At 44.6% G+C, this 22,378-nt stretch overlaps 1 protein-coding gene across 1 annotated transcript in view; it reads left to right on the top strand.

Moving 5' to 3' along the window:
• The first annotated feature begins 114 nt into the window (after positions 1 to 114).
• Positions 115 to 22,378, top strand: part of LOC146863661 (long-chain-fatty-acid--CoA ligase ACSBG2-like) — a 570,849-nt gene continuing 548,585 nt past the window's right edge. Inside the window, exon 1 of the mRNA XM_085627754.1 lies at positions 115 to 334. Within this exon, the coding sequence (XP_085483880.1) occupies positions 325 to 334 (10 nt within the window). The 5' untranslated portion in view covers positions 115 to 324. The remainder of the gene's footprint in view (positions 335 to 22,378) is intronic.

The raw sequence follows: 22,378 nt of genomic DNA, 5'->3' as shown, positions 1-22,378 counted from the left end.
GCTGGCCTGAGATGCCCCCTCTCTCTGAAAGGGCGGGAGCCTTCACAAGCCCATGTTAATGATTGTCCACGGAAGGCGCCCTGCAGAGTCCGCCAAACTCTGGGGAGGGGCCAGGGAGATAACAAGGGGCACCCCGGGTAAGAGGGCATGGCGGAGCAGCACAGACACTCAGGGGCATTCAGTGGCCAAAAACTCGAGCCCATTGGCCACTTAGGGTTTAAAAGTCGGCGTGGAGGTCCCGCTGGTAACTGTTGAATAGAAGGAGAGGAGAGGCCATCTCAGAGGACTCCGTGAGAGACCCCCGGAACCCGAGCTCGCCCAGTGATGGACGCTGGTAGGCACAGGCGACACTAGAGCAAAATTTCGAGGGGGGGTGGGGGGGGGGGGCTCAGTAAAAACTTCGGTTGGGGGCTACTTCTTCAAGCAATAGTCAGAGTGGAGATGCAAGGTCTCTAAGAAGGGGTGAAAACAGCAAAGCCTCGTGGTCTTTTAAAGACCTGTGAAGTACTCGGGTGCGGCTGTGTGTGTGCCCAGGATGCTGTCTCAGCCTGGCTGCCACACACGACGGGGGGGGGGCTGAAGCCCTTTGAGCACCTGCCTCAGACCCCACCTTCTGCCACTGAGCCCATGAACTCGTATAATCTGCTTCTTTTACCGCATGCTCCGTGACATATTTTTATTTGAATGAGCCGTAGGGGTCTTGGACTGCAGCTCCCTGGTGGTGCATCAAGGCACCTCCCAGCCAGTGTCCTCAGACAGGTCCATGGACCTCCTATTCAGACCAGTCGAGCATGAAAAATCCCCTGTATTCATGTCTACTAACAACTCTACTTTCCAGCGGGCTAACTTCAGCATTTCTGGCCAACCAGGAGGGTAGGTGGCAGGTGCCAATTATAAATACTAGAATTCCTGGGCGGGATCAGCTCAAACTTTGTCTGTAGCTGCTCAGATGCTTTCAACTCACTCACCCCCAGCCCCCGACCAAATATCGTCATACATTGAGGTGCACTTCACGGATCTCAGCAAAGTTGCGGCCTCTTGCGTCACAGACTGCGCGCCCAAAAAGACGTCTCTTTTGTTAGCCTGCATTTGGCCGCCACTGTCTTATTTGCACACTTAATGTACATATATGTCGCTAGCAAAGTGGTACAACATGTGCCCAGGGCCTGTAATTCAATACCACTAGAGGGCCTGAAGCACTTATTGACACATAGGTTGCCCCTTAAACTGTGTCTCAGGCCTGCCATTGCAGTCTGTGTGCAGCTCTAAAGTGCCAGTTCGACCTGGCAAAATCCTTTTGCCAGGCATGAAACTCTCTTTTTAATTCATATGGGCCACCCCTTAACTTCAGGTGTTGACAATGAGGTGCCAGTACCGAAAACCGTAAACCACCAGCTCAAATGAAGCCCTGGGAAACACACTGCGAGTGTGTGCGGGAGACTTCCCATCAACACATCACGCGAAAGAGAACAGGGCAGGCCACGGCTCTTGCCCCTCCTCGGCTCTGCCCCCACACCTGAGAGATTTTCATCCCTAAAACATCTAGCAACTCTGGGGCACATTATCACGCCAAATTTCGCTGCTTTAGCGGCCCTTTTCGGCTGAAAAGCAGCGATTTTTTCAACTCTCGATCATCAAGGACCCACTAACGCGTGTTTCCTTGAGTAAGCAGCCCTTTAAACTCCACTTTGCATGTCAGCGTTGAATATCGCTAATGACACGCAAAGTAGGTGATCCCTTACATTTCTCCGTGGAAATCCACGCTGATACGGCAGCTCAATATTATCAAGCTTCGCGCAAACCCGCGAAGCGATAACATAAACCGTACTAACCGTGGTTATCACGGGTTTGTCACGCCTGGTCAGAAACTAATTTAGCCATACTTTTAATGGCAGGTGGATTGTACGGCTGAGGCAAGGGGGCATATTATCAAGGAAATGCGATAAATATCGCATTTCCCGCTTTGCGCGATTCTGTTTGACGCCGCTATCGCAGGATTTAATCGCCGTGGGGATATGCATTGATAATAACGCGATATCTCGGCGATTAAATCCTGCGATACGCGGCCTTAAACAGAATCGCACAAAGCGGGAAATGCGATATTTATTGCGTTTCTTTGATAATATGCCCCTCTTTTCGGTTAGAAAACCTGACACCTTTAGAAGTTCACCGTGATGCAATATTTCACCCCCCCCTCCGCTTACACCAGGCAGGCCCTTTAACTCCCCCGTAAATCCTCGTCGCCGCTATCGTCCGCCGCCCTCTCATCTTGTTTTTGTTTAACCTTCCTCCCACCTCCCATCATTCTTTAAAAGTTGTATTAGGGTGACCAACCGTCCGTAAATGTCACGGACCGTCCGTAATGTGGATCTCACATCCGTTTGCCCTGACGATCCTTTTTCCGAGACGCCTTTTGTCCGTAATTTTGAGCATTGCAGGGAACATCTCTGTTCCCCTGACACAAGTCTCCGCTTCCTTCTGGGGCCGCCTCGCACTCCTCCTCGGAGCACAAGAGCAGCCCCACCCCACCCATTGTCATTCTGTCTGCGGCTGATTGCCACGTACAGAATGACAATGGGCCAGTCCGTGCTCTTGCTGCATGTGGTGGCCTCCACTGCCTGGGTCTAGGGCAGGACATTCAGTCAGATGGAAGAAATTAACAAAAACGCCTATGCTGCTATGTGACAATCCAGTTCACGAAAAGGTGGTGAAACAAGTTTTAAACAAGCATTGGCATAGCCAAATAGGTCTCGTTTTTGGGACGTTATAAGTGTTTAGCCATGCAACTAAATACTTATAAGGTCCCAAAAGCGAGACCTATTGGCTATGCCAAGCGGTCCCGAAAGTGAAAGTGAACGCGATCGCGATCAAACATCAAAGCGGCCGCGAAAGTGAAAGTAATCGCGGTCAAGCGCGGCGCGCGCCCGCGCACATGCACTGTAGCTCTAGGCTGGCCTGGTAGCACTTTTTGGAGCCCTCTCAATAAGTCTCGCCTGACTAGCGCATGCGCTGGGTCAGGCGGGACCTAAAAAGGGATATGGGTCTTTCACTGTCTGATCATTTTAAAACTGACGCATTTTCAATGTTATATTCAACAAAGCCATATTTGCTGCTTTTTTATTTCATGCAACTGTCAACCATTGACAAAGCCAATAGTTCTCGCTTGTAGGTGTAACACTACTTGTTGTTTTAAATATCTGGATCCAATGACAGAAGCAGCAAAATAACAGTCGGGGGCGGTACACTATGCTAAGCACAGATTTTTAGCTTAGGGTTTTAAGCCATGCCCTTAATTACATCGAACACCCCCTTTGGAGAGACCCCCCCAGTTTTTTCATCCCACTTAAAGCCCTGGAGACAACACCATGTCACAGTTATCTCACATCTGGCACTGTGCATCATGCATGGCTCATGACTTCCACTTTTTCTGATTGCCTATGTATAGGGGCGGAGTGAGCCCTTCCCCGCCCCACCCCTTGCTTTAGGAGCTACAGCAGGGGTGAAATCCTTGATGGGCCTCTTCTGCCTGCAACTCTGCAAACAAAGGCTCAGCTCATAATAAATGTGAAAAGGTGTGTAAGTGAAGGGATGGGTGGAAGGCTGGATGGATTAGTGAAAGGGTGAATGGATGAATGAAAGGGTGAAGGGATGGATAATGAGAGAAAGAATGGACGAATGAATGAGTGGAAGGATGGATGAGAGGAAAGGTAAATAGATGGATGTATGGATGGAAGGGTAGATGGACAGGTAAAAGGATGGCTGGATGAGTGAAATGATGGATGGATGAGTGAAAGGGTGGATAACAGGCGAGTGAATGGGTGGATGGATGAGTGAGCTGATGGATGGATTGATGAACTGATAAGTGAAAGGGTGAATGGATGGATGGATGAGTGAGTGGAAGGATGGATGAGAGGAAAGGTAAATAGATGGATGTGTGGGTGGAAGGGTAGATGGATGTGTAAAAGGATGGATGGATGAGTGAAAGGATGGATGGATCAGTGAAAGGGTGGATGACAGGCGAGTGAATGGGTGGATGGATAAGTGAACTGATGGATGGATTGATGAACTGAGAAGGGTGAATGGATGGATGGATGAGTGAAAGGGTGGATGTAAGGCTGTATGAGTGAGTGAAAGGGAGGGTGGATGGACAGAAGGATGGATAGATGAGTGAAGGAGTGAAAGGGTGGATGGAAGAGAGAAAGGATGGATGGATGAGTGAGTGAAAGGATGGATGAGTAATAGGGTCAATGGATGGTTTCATGAATGGATGAGTAGATGGATGGATGGATGAAAGGATGGATGGCTAAATGAAAGGGGGATGGAGAGAGAAAGGGAGGATGGATGGATGACTGAAAGGGTGAATGGGTGGAAGGATGAGTGACTGGGTAGATGAATGAGTGAGTGAAAGGATGGCTGGATGGGTGAAAGGGTAGATGGCTGGATGGATGAGTGAATGGATGGATGAGTGGATGAATGAGCGTATGGATGGATAAGGTGAAAGGATGAATGGAGGGATGGATGAGTGAAAGAGTTGATGAGGGATGGATGAGTGGAATGATGGATGGATGGAAGGATAGATGATGGATAGGTTCGCAAATGGTTGAATACTGATATGGATGGGCACATAGATGGAAGGACAGAATGAATGGTGAAAGACTGAATGATGGATGAAAGAAGGATTACACCTGGTAAACCACCATTATCTTCAATACATTTGCTATAGATTGACTTTCACATTTATATGAGCCATTGTCTCTATATAATATGTGTGTGATGTAACGCACTCCGACACCCTGTCCCACCTACTTGGGATGAGGAGCACCATAGAAGAACTTAAATACACATGAGAGAGGATCTATGTGAAGAGGAGGGTCACCCTTGGAGGGTAGTAGCAAGGCTGGACTGGCGGGGCATCAGGTGTTTTCCTGAGAGGCTGGAAAGGTGGGGGGGTAGTTTGGTTACCATAAAAAGACCTGCACATTTGCTCAAAGCTGCGCGCATGAATTGTACAATTGTGTGAACCTAATATGAACTTCTTTTCACTTGTACTTAAGTGGTAGTCCATTTACTTACTGATATAGTATTGTACGAGCTCTGCTGATGTGTCCGTAAAACTTACCTTTTGTCCTGAATTTTGACCTCAAGTCCTGAATTTTTGTCCTGAATTTTGACCCTTTGCCCTGAACTTTTACACTCACCGTCCTGAATTTGCACCCATGCCAGTTGGTCACCCTAAGTTATATATAGTGTAAAGTTGACCTGAAGGTACGCTAAACGCTTTACTTAAGCACCAGTTGCCTTAAACGAGGTCACAGTCAGCAGGCACATTCTCTGTGAGACTGACACAACATCTAATGCAGTGTTTGCCTTGTGTGCTCTCAGCCCAGTTCAAGCTATCAAAGAGATATAGATTAGCGGGCCTCCTCGCTGGTGCAAAGGTTCTTTTGTTTGTTTACCTGCAGTGCTTCGGCTCGAGTTCAGCCGTCAGAGTAAGCAGCCCCCGAGAGGTGAATAGTAGAGAGTGAGTAGTAGAGAGTAGTAGAGAGTGAGTAGTAGTGAGTAGCAGAGAGTGAGTAGTAGAGAGTGAGTAGTAGTTAGTAGCAGAGAGTGAGTAGTAGAGAGCGAGTAGTAGAGAGTGAGTAGTAGTGAGTAGCAGAGAGTAGTAGAGAGCGAGTAGTAGAGAGTAGTAGAGAGTGAGTAGTAGTGAGTAGCAGAGAGTGAGTAGTAGAGAGTGAGTAGTAGTGAGTAGTAGAGCGTGAGTAGTTGTGAGTAGCAGAGAGTGAGTAGTAGATAGTGAGTAGTAGAGAGTGAGTAGCAGAGAGTGAGTAGTTGAGAGTGAGAAGTAGTGAGTGAGTAGTAGAGAGAGCAATCAGAGAGATACAATACGATAAGCTAGCCTCCTCGCTGCTGGAAAGGTTTGTGTGTTTGTTTACCTGCAGTGCTTCGGCTCGAGTTCAGCCGTCAGAGTAAACAACCCCTGAGAGGTGAATAGTAGAGAGTGAGTAGTAGAGAGTGAGTAGTAGTGAGTAACAGAGAGTGAGTAGTAGAGAGTGAGTAGTAGAGAGTGAGTAGTAGAGAGTGAGCAGTAGTGAGTAGTAGAGAGTGAGTAGTAGTGAGTAGCAGAGAGTGAGTAGTAGAGAGTGAGTAGTAGTGAGTAGTAGAGAGTGAGTAGTAGAGAGTGAGTAGTAGAGAGAGCAATCAGAGAGATACAGATAAGCTAGCCTCCTCGCTGCTGGAAAGGTTTGTGTGTTTGTTTACCTGCAGTGCTTCGGCTCGAGCTCAGCCGTCAGAGTAAACAACCCCTGAGAGGTGAATAGTAGAGAGTGAGTAGTAGAGAGTGAGTAGTAGTGAGTAACAGAGAGTGAGTAGTAGAGAGTGAGTAGTAGAGAGTAGTAGAGAGTGAGCAGTAGTGAGTAGTAGAGAGTGAGTTGTAGTGAGTAGCAGAGAGTGAGTAGTAGAGAGTGAGTAGTAGTGAGTAGTAGAGAGTGAGTAGCAGAGAGTGAGTAGTAGATAGTGAGTAGTAGAGAGTGAGTAGCAGAGAGTGAGTAGTTGAGAGTGAGAAGTAGTGAGTGAGTAGTAGAGAGAGCAATCAGAGAGATACAATACGATAAGCTAGCCTCCTCGCTGCTGGAAAGGTTTGTGTGTTTGTTTACCTGCAGTGCTTCGGCTCGAGTTCAGCCGTCAGAGTAAACAACCCCTGAGAGGTGAATAGTAGAGAGTGAGTAGCAGAGAGTGAGTAGTAGTGAGTAACAGAGAGTGAGTAGTAGAGAGTGAGTAGTAGAGAGTGAGTAGTAGAGAGTGAGCAGTAGTGAGTAGTAGAGAGTGAGTAGTAGTGAGTAGCAGAGAGTGAGTAGTAGAGAGTGAGTAGTAGTGAGTAGTAGAGAGTGAGTAGTAGAGAGTGAGTAGTAGAGAGTGAGTAGTAGAGAGTGAGTAGTAGAGAGAGCAATCAGAGAGATACAGGTAAGCTAGCCTCCTCGCTGCTGGAAAGGTTTGTGTGTTTGTTTACCTGCAGTGCTTCGGCTCGAGTTCAGCCGTCAGAGTAAACAACCCCTGAGAGGTGAATAGTAGAGAGTGAGTAGTAGAGAGTGAGTAGTAGTGAGTAACAGAGAGTGAGTGGTAGAGAGTGAGTAGTAGAGAGTGAGTAGTAGAGAGTGAGCAGTAGTGAGTAGTAGAGAGTGAGTAGTAGTGAGTAGCAGAGAGTGAGTAGTAGAGAGTGAGTAGTAGTGAGTAGTAGAGAGTGAGTAGTAGAGAGTGAGTAGTAGAGAGAGCAATCAGAGAGATACAGGTAAGCTAGCCTCCTCGCTGCTGGAAAGGTTTGTGTGTTTGTTTACCTGCAGTGCTTCGGCTCGAGTTCAGCCGTCAGAGTAAACAACCCCTGAGAGGTGAATAGTAGAGAGTGAGTAGTAGAGAGTGAGTAGTAGTGAGTAACAGAGAGTGAGTGGTAGAGAGTGAGTAGTAGAGAGTGAGTAGTAGAGAGTGAGCAGTAGTGAGTAGTAGAGAGTGAGTAGTAGTGAGTAGCAGAGAGTGAGTAGTAGAGAGTGAGTAGTAGTGAGTAGTAGAGAGTGAGTAGTAGAGAGTGAGTAGTAGAGAGAGCAATCAGAGAGATACAGGTAAGCTAGCCTCCTCGCTGCTGGAAAGGTTTGTGTGTTTGATTACCTGCAGTGCTTCGGCTCGAGCTCAGCCGTCAGAGTAAACAGCCCCTGAGAGGAGGGCAGTGCGATGGCCTGCAGGACATTTCACTTTGATGCTGTATCGGTGCAAAGGGCCTGTTTTGCATGGACAGATCCCATTAATATCATTTCCACGTAGCAGGGCCGTTACAATAAAAGTCAGGAGATGTTTAGTGTCAGTTTCAACTCTCATCTAGTCCTGTCCAGATCGTGAGAAGTGTTATTTAAGCATTCATTCGACATATTATGATGTATGAAGGTAGTTCTATCTATCTTTCCTTTTTGCTTCATTGACTGACTGCAGTTTCCGGGACAAAATAATCACATTTGTCCCTTCTTTATTTTTGAATCTGGTGTTAGCCAAGACCTTTTGATTTTACAAAAAATGTATATATATATATATATATATATATATATATATATATATATATATATATTACCTACTGGCGGTCGCCAGTAGGTAGTTATAGTTAGGACCACATTTCCATAGGAAATCCGCAACATTCTATTTTGAATAACTTTTGCGCCGGTCGACGAATCCTCGCGAATTTTTCAAAATAGGTGGGGCGCTACGCTCCGCTCCTACCCTGAAAGTCTCGGGGGGATTCGTCAAGCGGGGGCTGAGATAAAAGGGGGGTCCCAAAACGCGTTTTTCCCATGCATTTTTCCATAGGACCTTTAGACACAGCTACAGCCCGAACGGCTGAACAGAATTACTTGAAATTTGGCAGAGAGGTAGTCCTCAGGTCAAGGAAGTGCCTTTTGTAGGTTTGGTGTAAATCTGTTCAGTAGATTCTGAGAAAATAGCCTTTAAATCAATATATATATCTGAGCCAGCTTACGGTGCGCTTACCGTACGCGTACGGTGACGTGCGCGAGCGCGATTCTGATTGGCTCTTAGATCTTAGCAAACATTCGAATCGGCCGAAACCAGGAAGCGGCGGCCGCCATTTTCTCTCTCGCACTCTGAGTGGGGCAGCATAAATGAAGCCCAAAAATGTATAAAGGGGCAGTATATTGAGATAATAATCACCCAGCAATGATATACGGGCCCCCAAACAACCCATAAGGCCAAAAAAAAAATTTTTTTTTTTTTTAAAAATCGCCGATTACGCTTACCGTACGCGTACGGTAAAAAATTTTTTTAAAAAAAAAAAGTATCCACACTCTCCCCACCCCATGTGCAATTGGTGACCGAAGGGCACCATTTGTGCATGGCTTATTAACTAAATGAAAACAATAAACAAAACATTTCACAACGATGCGCATAATATGTCCCCCATGTGCGCACGGTGCGCGAAGCGCATCGTGCGTACATGGCCCATCTCGCATAATGTGGGCACGCGGTGCGCGCAGCGCACCGCGTGACCACCGTGCGTGCATGGCACTAACTGCGTAAAGTGGGCGGAACGAACTGCGTTAACTGGGCGCGCACGCCACGAATGGCGTAAAGTAAGTTAGCATTTAAAAAACCGTACAAATTCACTGAAAAAACCATAGGTTTCACACACGTTATAGTTAGGAATTAGCATTTAAAAAACCTTGCAAATTCACTGAAAAAACCATAGGTTTCACACATGTTATAGTTAGCTGTAGATTTTACTGATAAAAAAACAATGAAATTCCCCCGTTATAGTTACTGTAGGCAACTATAACTCGCGCGACCGTAATCCTCTGCTGATGACATATGTGTCTTTATGAAAAAAATATATTTGTAATATATGTATAGCTAAAATTTAATGGAAGAAGACATGGGCAAATAAGTGTCTAAATACAGTATTAGCATCAGCAGAGGATTGCGGTCGCGCGAGTTATAGTTGCCTACAGTAACTATAACGGGGGAATTTCATTGGTTTTTTATCAGTAAAATCTACAGCTAACTATAACATGTGTGAAACCTATGGTTTTTTCAGTGAATATATATATATATATATATATATATATATATATATATATATATATTATACTTCCATTCATAATCTTTATTCGATTTTATAGATAAAATCATAAAAGACAGATCATTTAAAAAGCAACATACAAGATATCAATTCCATAATCATTCATATTTTAAAACTTCAACCAGAAAACGTACAAGGAAAAAGCAAGTAGAAGGTGAGTTCAACAAGAGTTAAAAAAGTAAGGCTGGCCTAACTTGATAAAAATTGAGGGGTAATAAAATTGGGCGTATGAATTTGTGCCGTAGGTTACTGTATTTTGAACATAACCATACGTAATGTGTCATTAATCAATATGTTGTTGCAGTTGCAAAGAGGCAGATATGAGAACTTAAAACAACCACGACTAAAAGGGACCAACCGGTGAAATAAATGTAATCTAAAATTGGTCAACAGTCGGCGTTGATAGCGAGTAATATCCCAAGTCAGATACGGGTCAATAGTGCTAACTGTTTTCACCAATTGCACGTGTCGCATAGAGTGTTTTGTTAATTTAACGTCCTTGCGTTCCAATATCAGCTTGACCATAAAAGCGATTTCAACCCATTTTCCGTCAGCACAAGTTATGTTTGTGGTGTTAACAAACATATCCGGCTTCCCTATTGCCTGCAGGGTACTCGCCACATACGCCTGCCAAGAAATCTGTAGGGACCTATCTAATTGCAAGCTGTCTTGCAAGATCAATCTACTGAAACTCAATTACTCCTTTGTCCAAATTGAGTTCCAAAGTTGTAATCGATTGAGGTGAAGTCGATCAATTATAAAATCTGTGCCTAGTTCTTTGTGAATGATTTCATAAGGTATACTTTGGCAAACTCCCAAGAGACTCCTTAAAAAGCTATTTTCCGTGACTTGGAGTGGTGCAACCTGGCTGTATCCCCAAATTCCACTACCATAGCACACTAAGGGGATACATTTCGCTCTGTAGATCTCCCAAACGGATTGGATGTGAGTTTCCCCCAATTGCCGGGAAAAATCCCTAATACCAAATATCGCCCTGCTAAAACAGGAGTCATTCTGATTTATAAGCGAATGCCATTTGAGATCAGAATCCAGTTGTATCCCCAGTGGATCCGGTGCTTTGGAAGACATAGCTAAAGTGTCAAGGGCTATAGAGGGGCACAGGAGGTGGATTGGTTATTAGGTTACTAAGATCAGTCGATCCCCCCATCAAAGTGTCTCCCACTTGAGTCTCTGAGGATATAGTTTGATGGTTCCTAGCCAGCTCTATTTCAGCGCTAGTAATCTCCTTAGATAATACTCCCACAGCTGACAGGATCAGCGCGCTGGCTCTTGATCGTTTGTCACCCTCATTGGTTGTTTCCGCCTTTTTCTTCACCATGCTCAAAGTAAATAAACACCAAACTATAAATGGGCAAACCAAAGGGATATCAAACAGTACTGTAAAACAGCTGCATGTGTAACCACTCACCGCCTACAGAGCTCGCCAGTATCCAAACGCCAGAAGAAAGAGGGGTGGCCCAGACTGGCCTCTTCTCATCTATGAAGGGCTAAGACTGGCCCCTCTTTGCATGGTCTTGGCCAAGGCACGCGACCAGACACGTCCCGCATTGCGGGAGCCTCAGGGTTCTTTTAGCGACCCCGGGCGCAAAGCCAGATGACAACAGACGGCCGCAGCCGTGGAATGATCGGGTGCTTGTAGTCCACCCCTTTCTACCTCCCAGTAAGCGCTCCCGGCAGCCGGAGCCTGAGTGGCCTTTTAGCGCCTCTGGGCGTGAAGACAGATGACAGGAAGTGACCACCACCGCGGAATGCTCTGGGGCTTGTAGTCCACCCCTTTCCACCTCCGAGTAAGCACTCACACACAGAGGGAGCCTGAGGGTCCATTTAATCCTGTGGGCGTGAAGACAGATGACAGGAAGCGGTGGCAGACACGAATGCTCCGGGGCTTTTAGTTCGCCCCTTTCCACCTCCGAGTAAGTGCTCACTATGATATACTTATTTAAAAGGGCTTTCAGACACCTCTCTTTATTAATTGGTCTGTTGTAGTGTCATTCACATTTTGCTTCCGCCTACTACAGCATACATTATGGGGCAGGTGGTCAGCTCACTACAGCCACTGGATAATTTCACTTTGAGTGACTACATTGTGCTATTTCACAAGGAGCACATCCACACAGTTCCCTTCTGTGCCAATGTTGTTTTTAATTTAATACTTTGATGTTGCCTTTGTGTTTAGAGTCTGATGTGACAGCAGGACACTTTGCCAGATGTGAGCATAGGCCATATTGCATGTGTTATCAGTTCTTTTCTCCTGTCAATGCTATTAAGTATTCCTACTGGAGTGTCCTTTGTTTACTGTTTGATTGCTGGTATTTCTCAGCATAGCAGACTATGTCCCTTTGAAACTTTGGTCGTGTTTATTCTGAAATCAGTTTCACCAACGGCTCTTTAATAAACTTTGCCCAGGAAGAAAAACAGCCTTTATCATGTATAATTTGCAGCAGTCGTAACCCTTCCTCCATTCCTCCTTCCCTCCCTACCTACATCCCTCCCTCCCTCCCTCCCTTCCTTCCTTCGTTGCCTCCCTCCCTCCTTCCTTACTTTCTTCTTCTTTCTTTCTTTCTCTTTCCTTCTCCCTTTGTTTTCTAGGTCTTGCCTAGGCATTGCTTGCGCTTCCTCTTCAAGGCATGCTGTATTCAGCTATGGACTTGAAGCTTCGCACATTTTCCGCCCATCTTTTCAATTGGCTGCTGTTACTGTCCTTTCCAATGGTTGCTTTTGATTCGTGAAAATGGCTCGCTAGTCCCTCCGTAGTCCCGCCTTTTCTCTTTTTGTAACCTCCCATGATGACTGGCCCTTTTACATTGTGTTGTTACTCGGTATCCTTTATTTACAGTCAGGGAGCACTATTTTCTTAAATGGCTTTCTCCTATTCCATGCACTACATGCTTTCCTACAACTGGGTAGCTTTGCGACTCTCTTCTGCCTGTCTGCTCTTCATCGCCCAGGTGTCGTGCTTTAGGTTTAGCAGGCGCTCGCTGTAAAGCATTATGGCACGTTGCTTCTAATCGACAATGGCAGCTTCTTTTTTTTCTTTCAGGCTGGCTTGCACAACTTTCTTCGTCCTCCCTATGGCGCCTCTCTCCTTATCAGAACAAAGTCTGTGAGAGAGATGGCTCTTGGGTCCGGATTTTGCGTTGCAGCATCACCCGGGCATGAAGCGGGCGCTGCCTTTCTTGTCCTTTGCACACTGCGGCGTGCTCCAAGACTGGGAGAGCGAAGGCTCCTGGGTGTGGTTTATGCTTGGAATTATCGCCCATGCATGGAGCAGGGGCCGTGTTTCTTTTGTAGTGCACGCCCCAGTGTGCTCCTTGCATCTCATTTACTTCCCCCTCTCGCTTCGCATTAAGAGGCCCCCTCCCCCACTTGGCACTAGCACAACCTGAGGCACCTGTCCCTCTTCAATACTCACTCCTCCTGTGCATTTGCTGCTCTGCCCGACCCCCTCCCTCCGATCCCGGGTGCCCCCCCGCGCCACCATGACGTGAATGTACTACCTGCCCTTTGTAAGTGCTGGAATCCGCAACGCTCCAGAATATTGAATGCAAGTGCGGCGTTCACTTTAGGAAGCTTTTTCAAGCCAAAATCACCAAAGGATGTAATACTCCGGTGAACAGATAAAAAGCGTGCAGTGTCCAGATGCTCCTTACCAGAGAGCTGTGCTCCAGCGGGCAAGAGATGACACTATTATACAACAAAGAAACAGGGTATAAGCTATTGACAGTGCAAAGAAAATCCCAGTGCTGGAAAAGTGTTGAAAATGATAACTTATTCTTAATAGAAAGAAGTGTGCAAGTGAAAACTTCAAAAGAGTACTAAACAAATCACTTCACTTCACAAATTTCTAAGACACTTTTATGTCACACTTTACATAAATTTCACAAATGTTCTTAAAATATCTATTGCTTAATATCTCTAAATACACCACAAGGGTCTTCTTATTAAGAGAAACCATAAAATGGAGTATAAGCTGCTATATATACACATTAATGACGGCAAAAGGAACACAGAAAAAACATGGGGTTGCATAAAACAGATACAATCTGTGTCCTTCTGAAACACTTAACATTCCTTCACCTAACTTTATACCAATATTCCTCTTTTGTCATACACATGACTTTGGGGGTTAATATTTAGCCATTGTATTCGGAGAGCCGCTTTTTTAACCTACGTCTGTATACGCACACATTTAATCTTCTTTGCATGAACCTGGCCCACACTTTTGCGAATCTGGATTGTAACCACTTCATTTAGCATTGTTAATAGAGTGTTTCTGACTGACACCCACCACCCTTTCTCATATTTTTACAGACTCTATGTGATATAATTCAAACGCCATTAAGGTAGGAATTAGAACTCTGGCCCTTAGTCAGTAGTGATCTATTGACCATTTCTCTTTTTTACTCACATTAATCTTCTGCTCTTTCTTTTTCCTCACTTCCGCGCTGTATGTATATAATTTGTTTCCTTCTATCTTTGGATTTTGTGGTCATGTTTTAGGAAATTCTAAAATAGTACATTATCTGCCTATTTTAATCCCTAATTGGGAATGCATTGGTTGTGGATAACCAGCGAATTAATATAAAGGAGTAATAACAAACTCATGGATAATTCACTTTTTTGGTATAAAGTTAGGTGAAGGAATGTTAAGTATATCAGAAGGACACAGATTGTATCTGTTTTATGCAACCTCTGTTTTTTCTGTGTTTCTTTTACCGTCATTAATGTGTATATATAGCAGCTTATACTCCATTGTATGGTTTATCTTGATAAGAAGACCCTTGTGGTGTATTTAGAGATATTAAACAATAGATATTTTAAGAACATTTGTGAAATTTATGTAAAGTGTGACATAAAAGTGTCCTAGAAATTTGTAAAGTGAAGTGATTTGTTTAGTATTCTTTTGAAGTTTTCACTTGGACCCTTCTTTCTATTTAGAATAAGTTATCATTTTCAACACATTTCCAGCACTGGGATTTTCTTTGCACTATCAATAGTTTATACCCTGTTTCTTTGTTGTATAATTATGATGACACTTTGGGCTGTCACAAAGGGTGTTGCACACTTAAGTTAAAAGTCGCCGCAAATCCCTACACAGATGTATATGTCTTTTGCTGAAACCTGTTATTGTACATTTTCTAGCCCTGAAGAAGTCGTGGGTTTTGACCCTGACGAAACACGTGTCGGCTGGGCATAGTGATCTACAATAAATACAAGAACACGAATCACCTGGAGTGTTCTGAGATCATTGCTTTTATTGAATTTAATAATAATGAGCACTGTATCACATGTGTGTGGATGTATAACATGGCAGCACTAGCTGCATATCTCTACTTTGTGTGTGCACAGGCCCATATAGTATAAACCTAGGGGCATTTGTGTCTTTTTGAAGAGTTTAGGGTTTTCCCTTTACCTGTAGCACCACACTAAATTTTGAAATCCGTAAACCTTGCGAAGAAAAGGAGGTGCCATCGCATACCGCGCAATCATAAACCCGTTTGCTTGTAATCAAAGAGATGACACTATGACCGCGCCTTAAGTAAGTGCATCTTGCAGTCTTGAGCAAGACTTGCCTCCTGCTTTTTGTAAACCCCTCACGGATGTTCAGTTCGGTAATCTCTTATTAACTAGATCAGTCTAGGCAATATTTCTATTGAACTTGCTGCAGCCGTCCATTAAATGCGAACAGGACAGACTATTTCTAATAAGCAGAAGAACCGCCTCCACCACACACACCGGTTTCATTTACTCCATGACAAGCCCCATAATGTATGTGCTAGACTCTCTTTAGTGGGGCGATGCTCCTCCGCTATATTAGAGGAACTGCCTCTGCAGGTTGGACCTGCTGAGGTTTGCCTTCTCAAGTTTGTGCTAAGAGTCCCGTTTGCATTGAAGAGGGGTGTGAGCAGCGGGGTGCGCATTACAGAAGGCTGTCGGCAAAGTGCACAGAGCCAGCCAACTTTACAGGTGGGCTTTGCTGGAACTTCACGCTGGAGGCCCTCAAGAACCGTCGAAGTTGCAGTGTGAAGAGTCAGGCTAACGGAGCTTCACGCTGATTTGCGGTGTGACCTGCGAGGTCTCAATGCGAACTGGCCCGATCATGGTCGTGAGGTGGCCAAACGTTGGATTTCAGCGCCATTAAGCCACACTAAGTGGCTAGAGTAAAAACGGGGGTCATTAGGCCCTTTGCTTGAAATGAAGAGCACAGGCTATTCAGTCAGAAGTGAGGCTGTGCGCATCTCCGTCCCCCCATCCTGTAACCAGATGGCTCATTCAGGCAGACCTAATCACTCTCTTGTGTGACTATCTGGGAGGAATTCACAAAGTCTAACTGTCAGTTACACCCAGTCATGTGACCAAAGATAGGCTAGAGACACAATAGAGCTAAGGGAAGAAAAATATGATCACAAACCTGACTTTACCATTAAATAGGACTCAGCCACAATTCCAAAAGCACTAAACATGCCATAACTACCTGCTTCTAATTGGAAATGACAGCCTATTAGAAGTAATGAGGAATATTCCATGTTATCCTGTGGGAAGGGTAGGTCTCACAGTAGTTGAAAAATATCTTAGAAGGTTTTCACTATCAGGACATGTAAAACATGCATGTCCAGCCTTTTAATTACACAGTACCCTGTTCTATGGGCTACCTAGGGCTTACCTTGGGGATGACATATTTGCAAAAAAGGGGATTTTGATGCTTGGCAAAGGGATTCTAATGTCAAGTCAACATGGCCGTTTAAAACTGCATTCTGACTGCAGTGGCAGGCCTGGGATGTGTTTTAGGGTTCTACTTAAGTGGGTGGCGCAATAATTGCTGCAGACCTATTGGTAAAATTATAAAGAGCAAATGATAGATGGAATACTCAGCAATGCAAACATTCACCCCCCGTCACAAAGATCTGGGATGAATCCATCATTCTTTTGCTCCACACGGCACTCCAGTTTGGACCCAGCCATATGCAGATCAGTCTTGACTCTGCTCCTCGTGGAAATAGTCCAGACCGAACTGCCATGTCAGGTCCTCCGTGAACTGGAAACAAGCATCCTAGGACCGGTTTCGGGGTATCACCCCTACTGTTAGCATTTCATTTACAGGCCCTGGAAATATGTTATATCACTCTAAACAGGACTTACAAGTATACTACATATGCCAGTTAGGTAGAAGCCACTTTAACTATGTTTGAGGGGAGTGAGACCAAGCACTTTACCACTGGTTAGAAGTGGTAAACTGCACTGAGTCCTAATGCCAACACAAAGACGTCCACCAAAAATTGAGAGAGTGAGGAAAAAAAGTTTGAGGAAATACCACGCTAAGGCAGACATGTCTAACAGCATTCAGGGTATATAAATCATTTTTGATTACTGGAATGGCGTGTACTTAATTTCCGTGCAGCCAATAGAAAGTGCAAGAGCTTTAACACCACCAAACGTTGTCAGTTTTGAACAACCTTATGGCAAATGTTGCCCTCAGAACACCCTTATTTTCCAACAATGTGTTTTGTTTAGGACCTGGTTTGATCAGATATGACAAAATTAAGATAGTGCTCCAGGGGGTATCCAAAATGCATGTGAAATAGTTTAAGGGTAAAATGCAAAACCTACATTTTAAACAAAAAACTTTAGCGGCTATAGGTCCGATTTCACCAGCTGATGCTCAGAGGTGCAGGCTCCCTAGTGAGAACTTCCACTGATTGTATTTGAGGCTAATGAACCACAGAGCCACTATTTTAATGCAAGTTTAACCCCTTGTAGCAGACCTGGAGCTGTATTACATAAGGTGCACCGGGGACGCAACGGGCATTTGTGCCCGCTTTGCGTGCACTTGTGGCACCTTGGTAACATAGAAGGGGGCGTAGACGCTTGTGCATCTCCTTCTATAATACCGATGGTGCTGGCGCACTTAATGCGCCAGCGCTACCTTAAGAGGATGGTCTCTCATTTGCATAGGGGAGTGCCCTATGCAAATTAGGGAGTTCCTTTGACTCTGCACCTGCGCTATATTACAGACGGTTGGCGCAGAGTAAAAGAATCCCTCAGGAGGGTCTGAGTGTATCTTTCTCTGCTCCCAGTTGGCATAATTCTCCAAAAGGTCATTGAATCCCTGTCCACAATGCCTCAAACCAGTTTCCATCATCCCAATTCCGATTGCGGTTACCAGCACTCTCTTATATAGAGTCCTAGCCTCACATATTGCTGAGGATAACCGAGATTTTAGCGCCCTGACCAGACCTTTTTGTGGCTATACGATTTATATTTGGTGCATTTAATTTAATTGTACGGCCCTAGTAAAGTAGTACTACCTATACCCAGGGCCTGTAAACTAAATGCTACTTATGGTCCAGAGAAGTTAGTTACATTTCAGTCTAGAAGAAACTACTCTTATTTATGCCACAGATCAAACCAAAACATACAAACTTCATGGTGAAGTAGTGTGATGTAATAAATAATACATGAACAAGTGATACAAAACAACAAATTATACAAACATTATGTCACCAGTCTTAATTCACAAACAAAGCAGCAACTTGGATATCCTTTAACATCCACATTGTATAACTGAGTTAAGTAGCTGCTATCACGGGGAACAAAACAATCAAACCCAGTAGAGAGACAATTCAAAAAAACATTTCCACTGGGCGGATAAATTTAATCAAATACAACAGTCCCCGTGTTGTGTAATGCCGACACGTTTCGATTCCCAGGGTGGCTTATGGGATTCTCTTTATGGCGTGGACTGGTTTATCTGATCACTTTGAGTAAGCAATTTGCATGTTGCAGGCGAAAAGATGCAAGTTAAAATGTAAGTATCACGACTTGCGCCAATCGGTCCAATCAGATCCAATCGGATCGATATTCCTGAAATTTGATGTTTGTGGTTTAGATATTATCTCATAGATCCGATAAGATTCCTCAGTTTAGGGTTCCTCCCCTATAGGATAGTTTCAGAAAGGTGAGAAAATATTGTCTCATTATATAGGTACAGCATAAATGGGTACCTAGGCAGGGATCAGATTAGCTCTGATGAAGACAGGAGACACTTTTGGGTTTTCTGAATGGCTGAAACATGTTGGCACATTGACTTGGGTGGTTGAAACAACAAATTTCATCTTACACCTACATTTCTTCAGCTTTTTACTATATTTGGGATACCCACTAATAAAGAAAAACATCCAGGGCATATGTCAAGATATTTAAAATAACTGGATCCCTGTGATTATCCAATAATCAATTATTTAAGAACTGACAAAGAATGATGCAGCATGCCATGAAACACCGTGGGTGAGACAACTTTTGTCTTTTATGATTTGTGTAGGGTAATCATAACTAACAACGGCATTTTTCTAGCAGTGATCTGCCACCTTTTGTGAGTATATTGTGACATGGAGGATGTGTCCAGGTTTTTGCCCTCTTTCTCTTCAATTGTGTGTATATAGAGTAACCCTTTAGCCAGGACTAATCATTCCATTTACTATACATATACGTCCCGTCTAGGGTAGGCCTTAAAGAGCCTGTAGGGCAGGATACAATGTATTAAAAAGGTTGGACATATACTTTTAAGTTTTATATGTCCTGGTAGTAAAAAACTCAAATATTTGATTTTCACTACTCCAAAGCCTCCCTCTCCCATAGGATAACATTGGGTTACCTTATTACATTTAATAAGTGACAATGTTTAATTGTGGGCAGGCAGAAATGTCACGTTTCTGTCTAAAGAACTGTAATTTAAAAATCTCTTTAAATAGTAAAGTCGGATTTTAAATTGCAGTTCTGAAAATGCCACTTTTAGAAAGGTGGCATTTTCTTGTCCCAACTATTGGGTGCCTGCAGCCTGTCTGCAGGGTCACATGACTTTCAATAGCTGCCACCTGGTCTTTGTATAGTGCTCCCAGACAATGAGGCAAAGAGGGACTAGGTGTTGGCAGGATGGGCCATCTCTGTCAGGATGATAGGGAGATGATAGGAAGAAGAAATTACTTACCACACTTTCACATCACAAAAACTCTGCATCAGTCCACTCACAAAGGGTTTTCACACTTGTCCTTGGTGTCCCCAGACATGCTTTTACCAGGGTAGGGATGGAGGAGGCTCCAAACAATTCAGGGTTGGAAGCCTCTAGAAACTTCTCCTACTTTAAAGCTGGTACCTAGGATAAATAGTGGACCTCAGACCTAACTCTTCAATACGAATCTGAACCTGTGCAAGACTCAGAAGTAGAACTGTGTGCTGCTGTCCAGTAAGAAGAACTACTACTCTGGTGCCCAGCTATTCTGCTGCCCTGCTGACTAAGTGAGAAGGACTGAACCTGCATCTTAAACCCAGGACCGCCAGAGTGACTCCAGGAGCAAGTGGGCTGGCCTCCTGATCAGAGCCTCAGGGACAGAAAACACCCCAACCACCTTGAACCCTGCACCTGGATTCTGTCTGCCGTGGGTCCTGCCTCTCAAGAGGTGCCACCCCAGTCATGGACCCTTGAAAGTGGGCCTGAAGGTACCCTGCGAGCCCAGCTGTGGTCGTAGCAGAACTGACGCAATGCATCACAGCTCTGCATCAGGAACGCTGCTGCATCGCATCCCAGACACAGGACCTCACAGATCCTCAGCACCACCACTGTGCGATGCATCCTCAACACAGGAGTTAGCATTGCAGTCCTCCAGCTCCTCAGAACCACCGCTATGTGATGCATCTTTAAGGTGGGACCTCTCAACACTTTGCAACCGGGATTTGGGGCCTAACATTGGTCCATGTAACCAGCTCATGCTCCATCACTGTCAGCCTGAACCTATAACTTTGTCCCAGTCTGGCGCAACCAGATTCCTAGAGTTGACGCTTTGTACTTTTAACAATATTTATTTAAACCTTTACATTGCATATCTCAGGTTCTAGTAATTGGATTTTTGTTGTTTTGGTTTCAAATAATTTATTGAATTATCTAAGTTGGTGTGGAATTTTTCTAGTGTTTTGTTATCACGTTATTACTGTTTCAAGTGCTGCATAAATACTTTACACATTGCCTCTAAGGTAAGCCTGACTGCTTTTGTGCCAAACTAAAGTGGCGTCTGGTTGGGTAGGGTGGTACGGGTGGTAGGAACAGGGTTTTAGAAAGAAAAAAGAAAACGTACCTCATCATCGCCGATCGCCAGCCTCCGCGTCTCTTCCTCCAAGTAGGAACAGGAAGCAGCTAGCCTCCTAGAATCCCTTGACCAATCACAGTGCTGCTAAAGCAGTGTTGTGATTGGTTTGAGCGATGTGGTTTGGAGCTCAGATGGGGACTAGGAGCCTAAGCATGTTCTCCACCCAGGCTATAATGCAGCCTGGGTAGAGAACATGCAAAGTGCGCAAGATGGTTTGGTCGGCTGGAGAGGGCTGGCCAAACCATCTTGCGCACTTAAGTGCAGCAGGAACCACTCCTCCTCCCTCTACCAGGAAAGCCCAGCCCGAGCAATCTAGCTTGATTATCATAATGTAACACTTTTAACTTTGCGTTATTATCATTTTCTTTTCCTTTTTGTTGGACAACGATGCTTCGCCTTAGCGGAGGATCCGCACCTGCCAAACTACCAGAGGGTTAATTTGTGCTTGTGATTCACCGTGACAAGACTTGTGGTTGCTGCTCGAGCAGGATTTCAACCTCTCAGCTAGTAACAGAATTTCTTCCAGTGATCTCCTAAAAGGTTTGTTTCCAGTGTCATCAGTCCCTGTACTCTGGTTGGCTAGAGGCTTCTTGAATGTTGTACCAATGCCTATATTGGTTGCAACAATCAGTACATGACCTGCACTGCCTTCATAGAGCAGGTCTGCATGTTGATGGCTTCTCTGCGAGGGTACTATACAATGGCAGCTGATCAAGAAAGAATTGGACCCGTAGAAGTACCAATGAGGTAAGTTTATTTCTGCTTCTTCAAGGACAGGGTTCCCAGACTCCTGCCCCCAGAAACCGCCACTCCAAGAATGACCCAACCACCTAGAACACTAGAAGACAGGCCAGCCTCGCGCAGCAGGAAGCACAAAGACAGCAAGCATAACATCATAACACATCTTCTTCTCTTACAGCAAACAAAGAGATAAAGAATATAAAGATAAAACAATGCTAAAAAATATGATAAATGTACCATACATAAAAGAAGTAAGTAATGTAGAAAGTTCTTGTTACAGAATAAAAACATGAAACAGCAAAAATCAATGCAATATGAAATCACCATATTTTCACGGAACACGAGTTTCCCATGACTGTCTAACCCCAGAACAACTTTTGACGTAATTTGGTTGTTGCAGACCTGCATTACCATCAAGTGATCGAACATCCCCCTTGGAATAAAGAGCAAACCTCTTAAAATTCCACTTCTGCCCATTCTCTAATACAACATGCCACCTATGTACTTCTTTGACTTTCAAAGGCTCAGAGAATTTGTTCATTCCTTGCTCTCTTCTGCCCAATTTTACCTTAACAAGATCACCCACTTCAACTTTACTACTCTTACTAGGATGAACAACAGGAGAAATAGGCATGCTCTCTTCCTGCGTCCATTGAGGAGTAAGTTTAGTTTTAGGTACTCTTCCTCGCATTTTTACAAATGGAACTTCATTAGTGACACTATGGGCAGTGGTATTGTAGGACCAAATCAAATCATCCACACATCTTTGAATATCACGAGCCCCTTGAACAGCCCATTGAATGGTACCTTTGACCACTCTGTTCATGCGCTCAACCATGCTGTTGCTTTG

This window comes from Triturus cristatus, chromosome 2_1, assembly GCF_964204655.1.
Source record: "Triturus cristatus chromosome 2_1, aTriCri1.1, whole genome shotgun sequence".
NCBI classification, from domain to species: domain Eukaryota; kingdom Metazoa; phylum Chordata; class Amphibia; order Caudata; family Salamandridae; genus Triturus; species Triturus cristatus.
The sequence above is the reverse complement of the archived record's forward strand: the minus strand, read 5'-3'. Positions and strand labels throughout refer to the sequence as shown.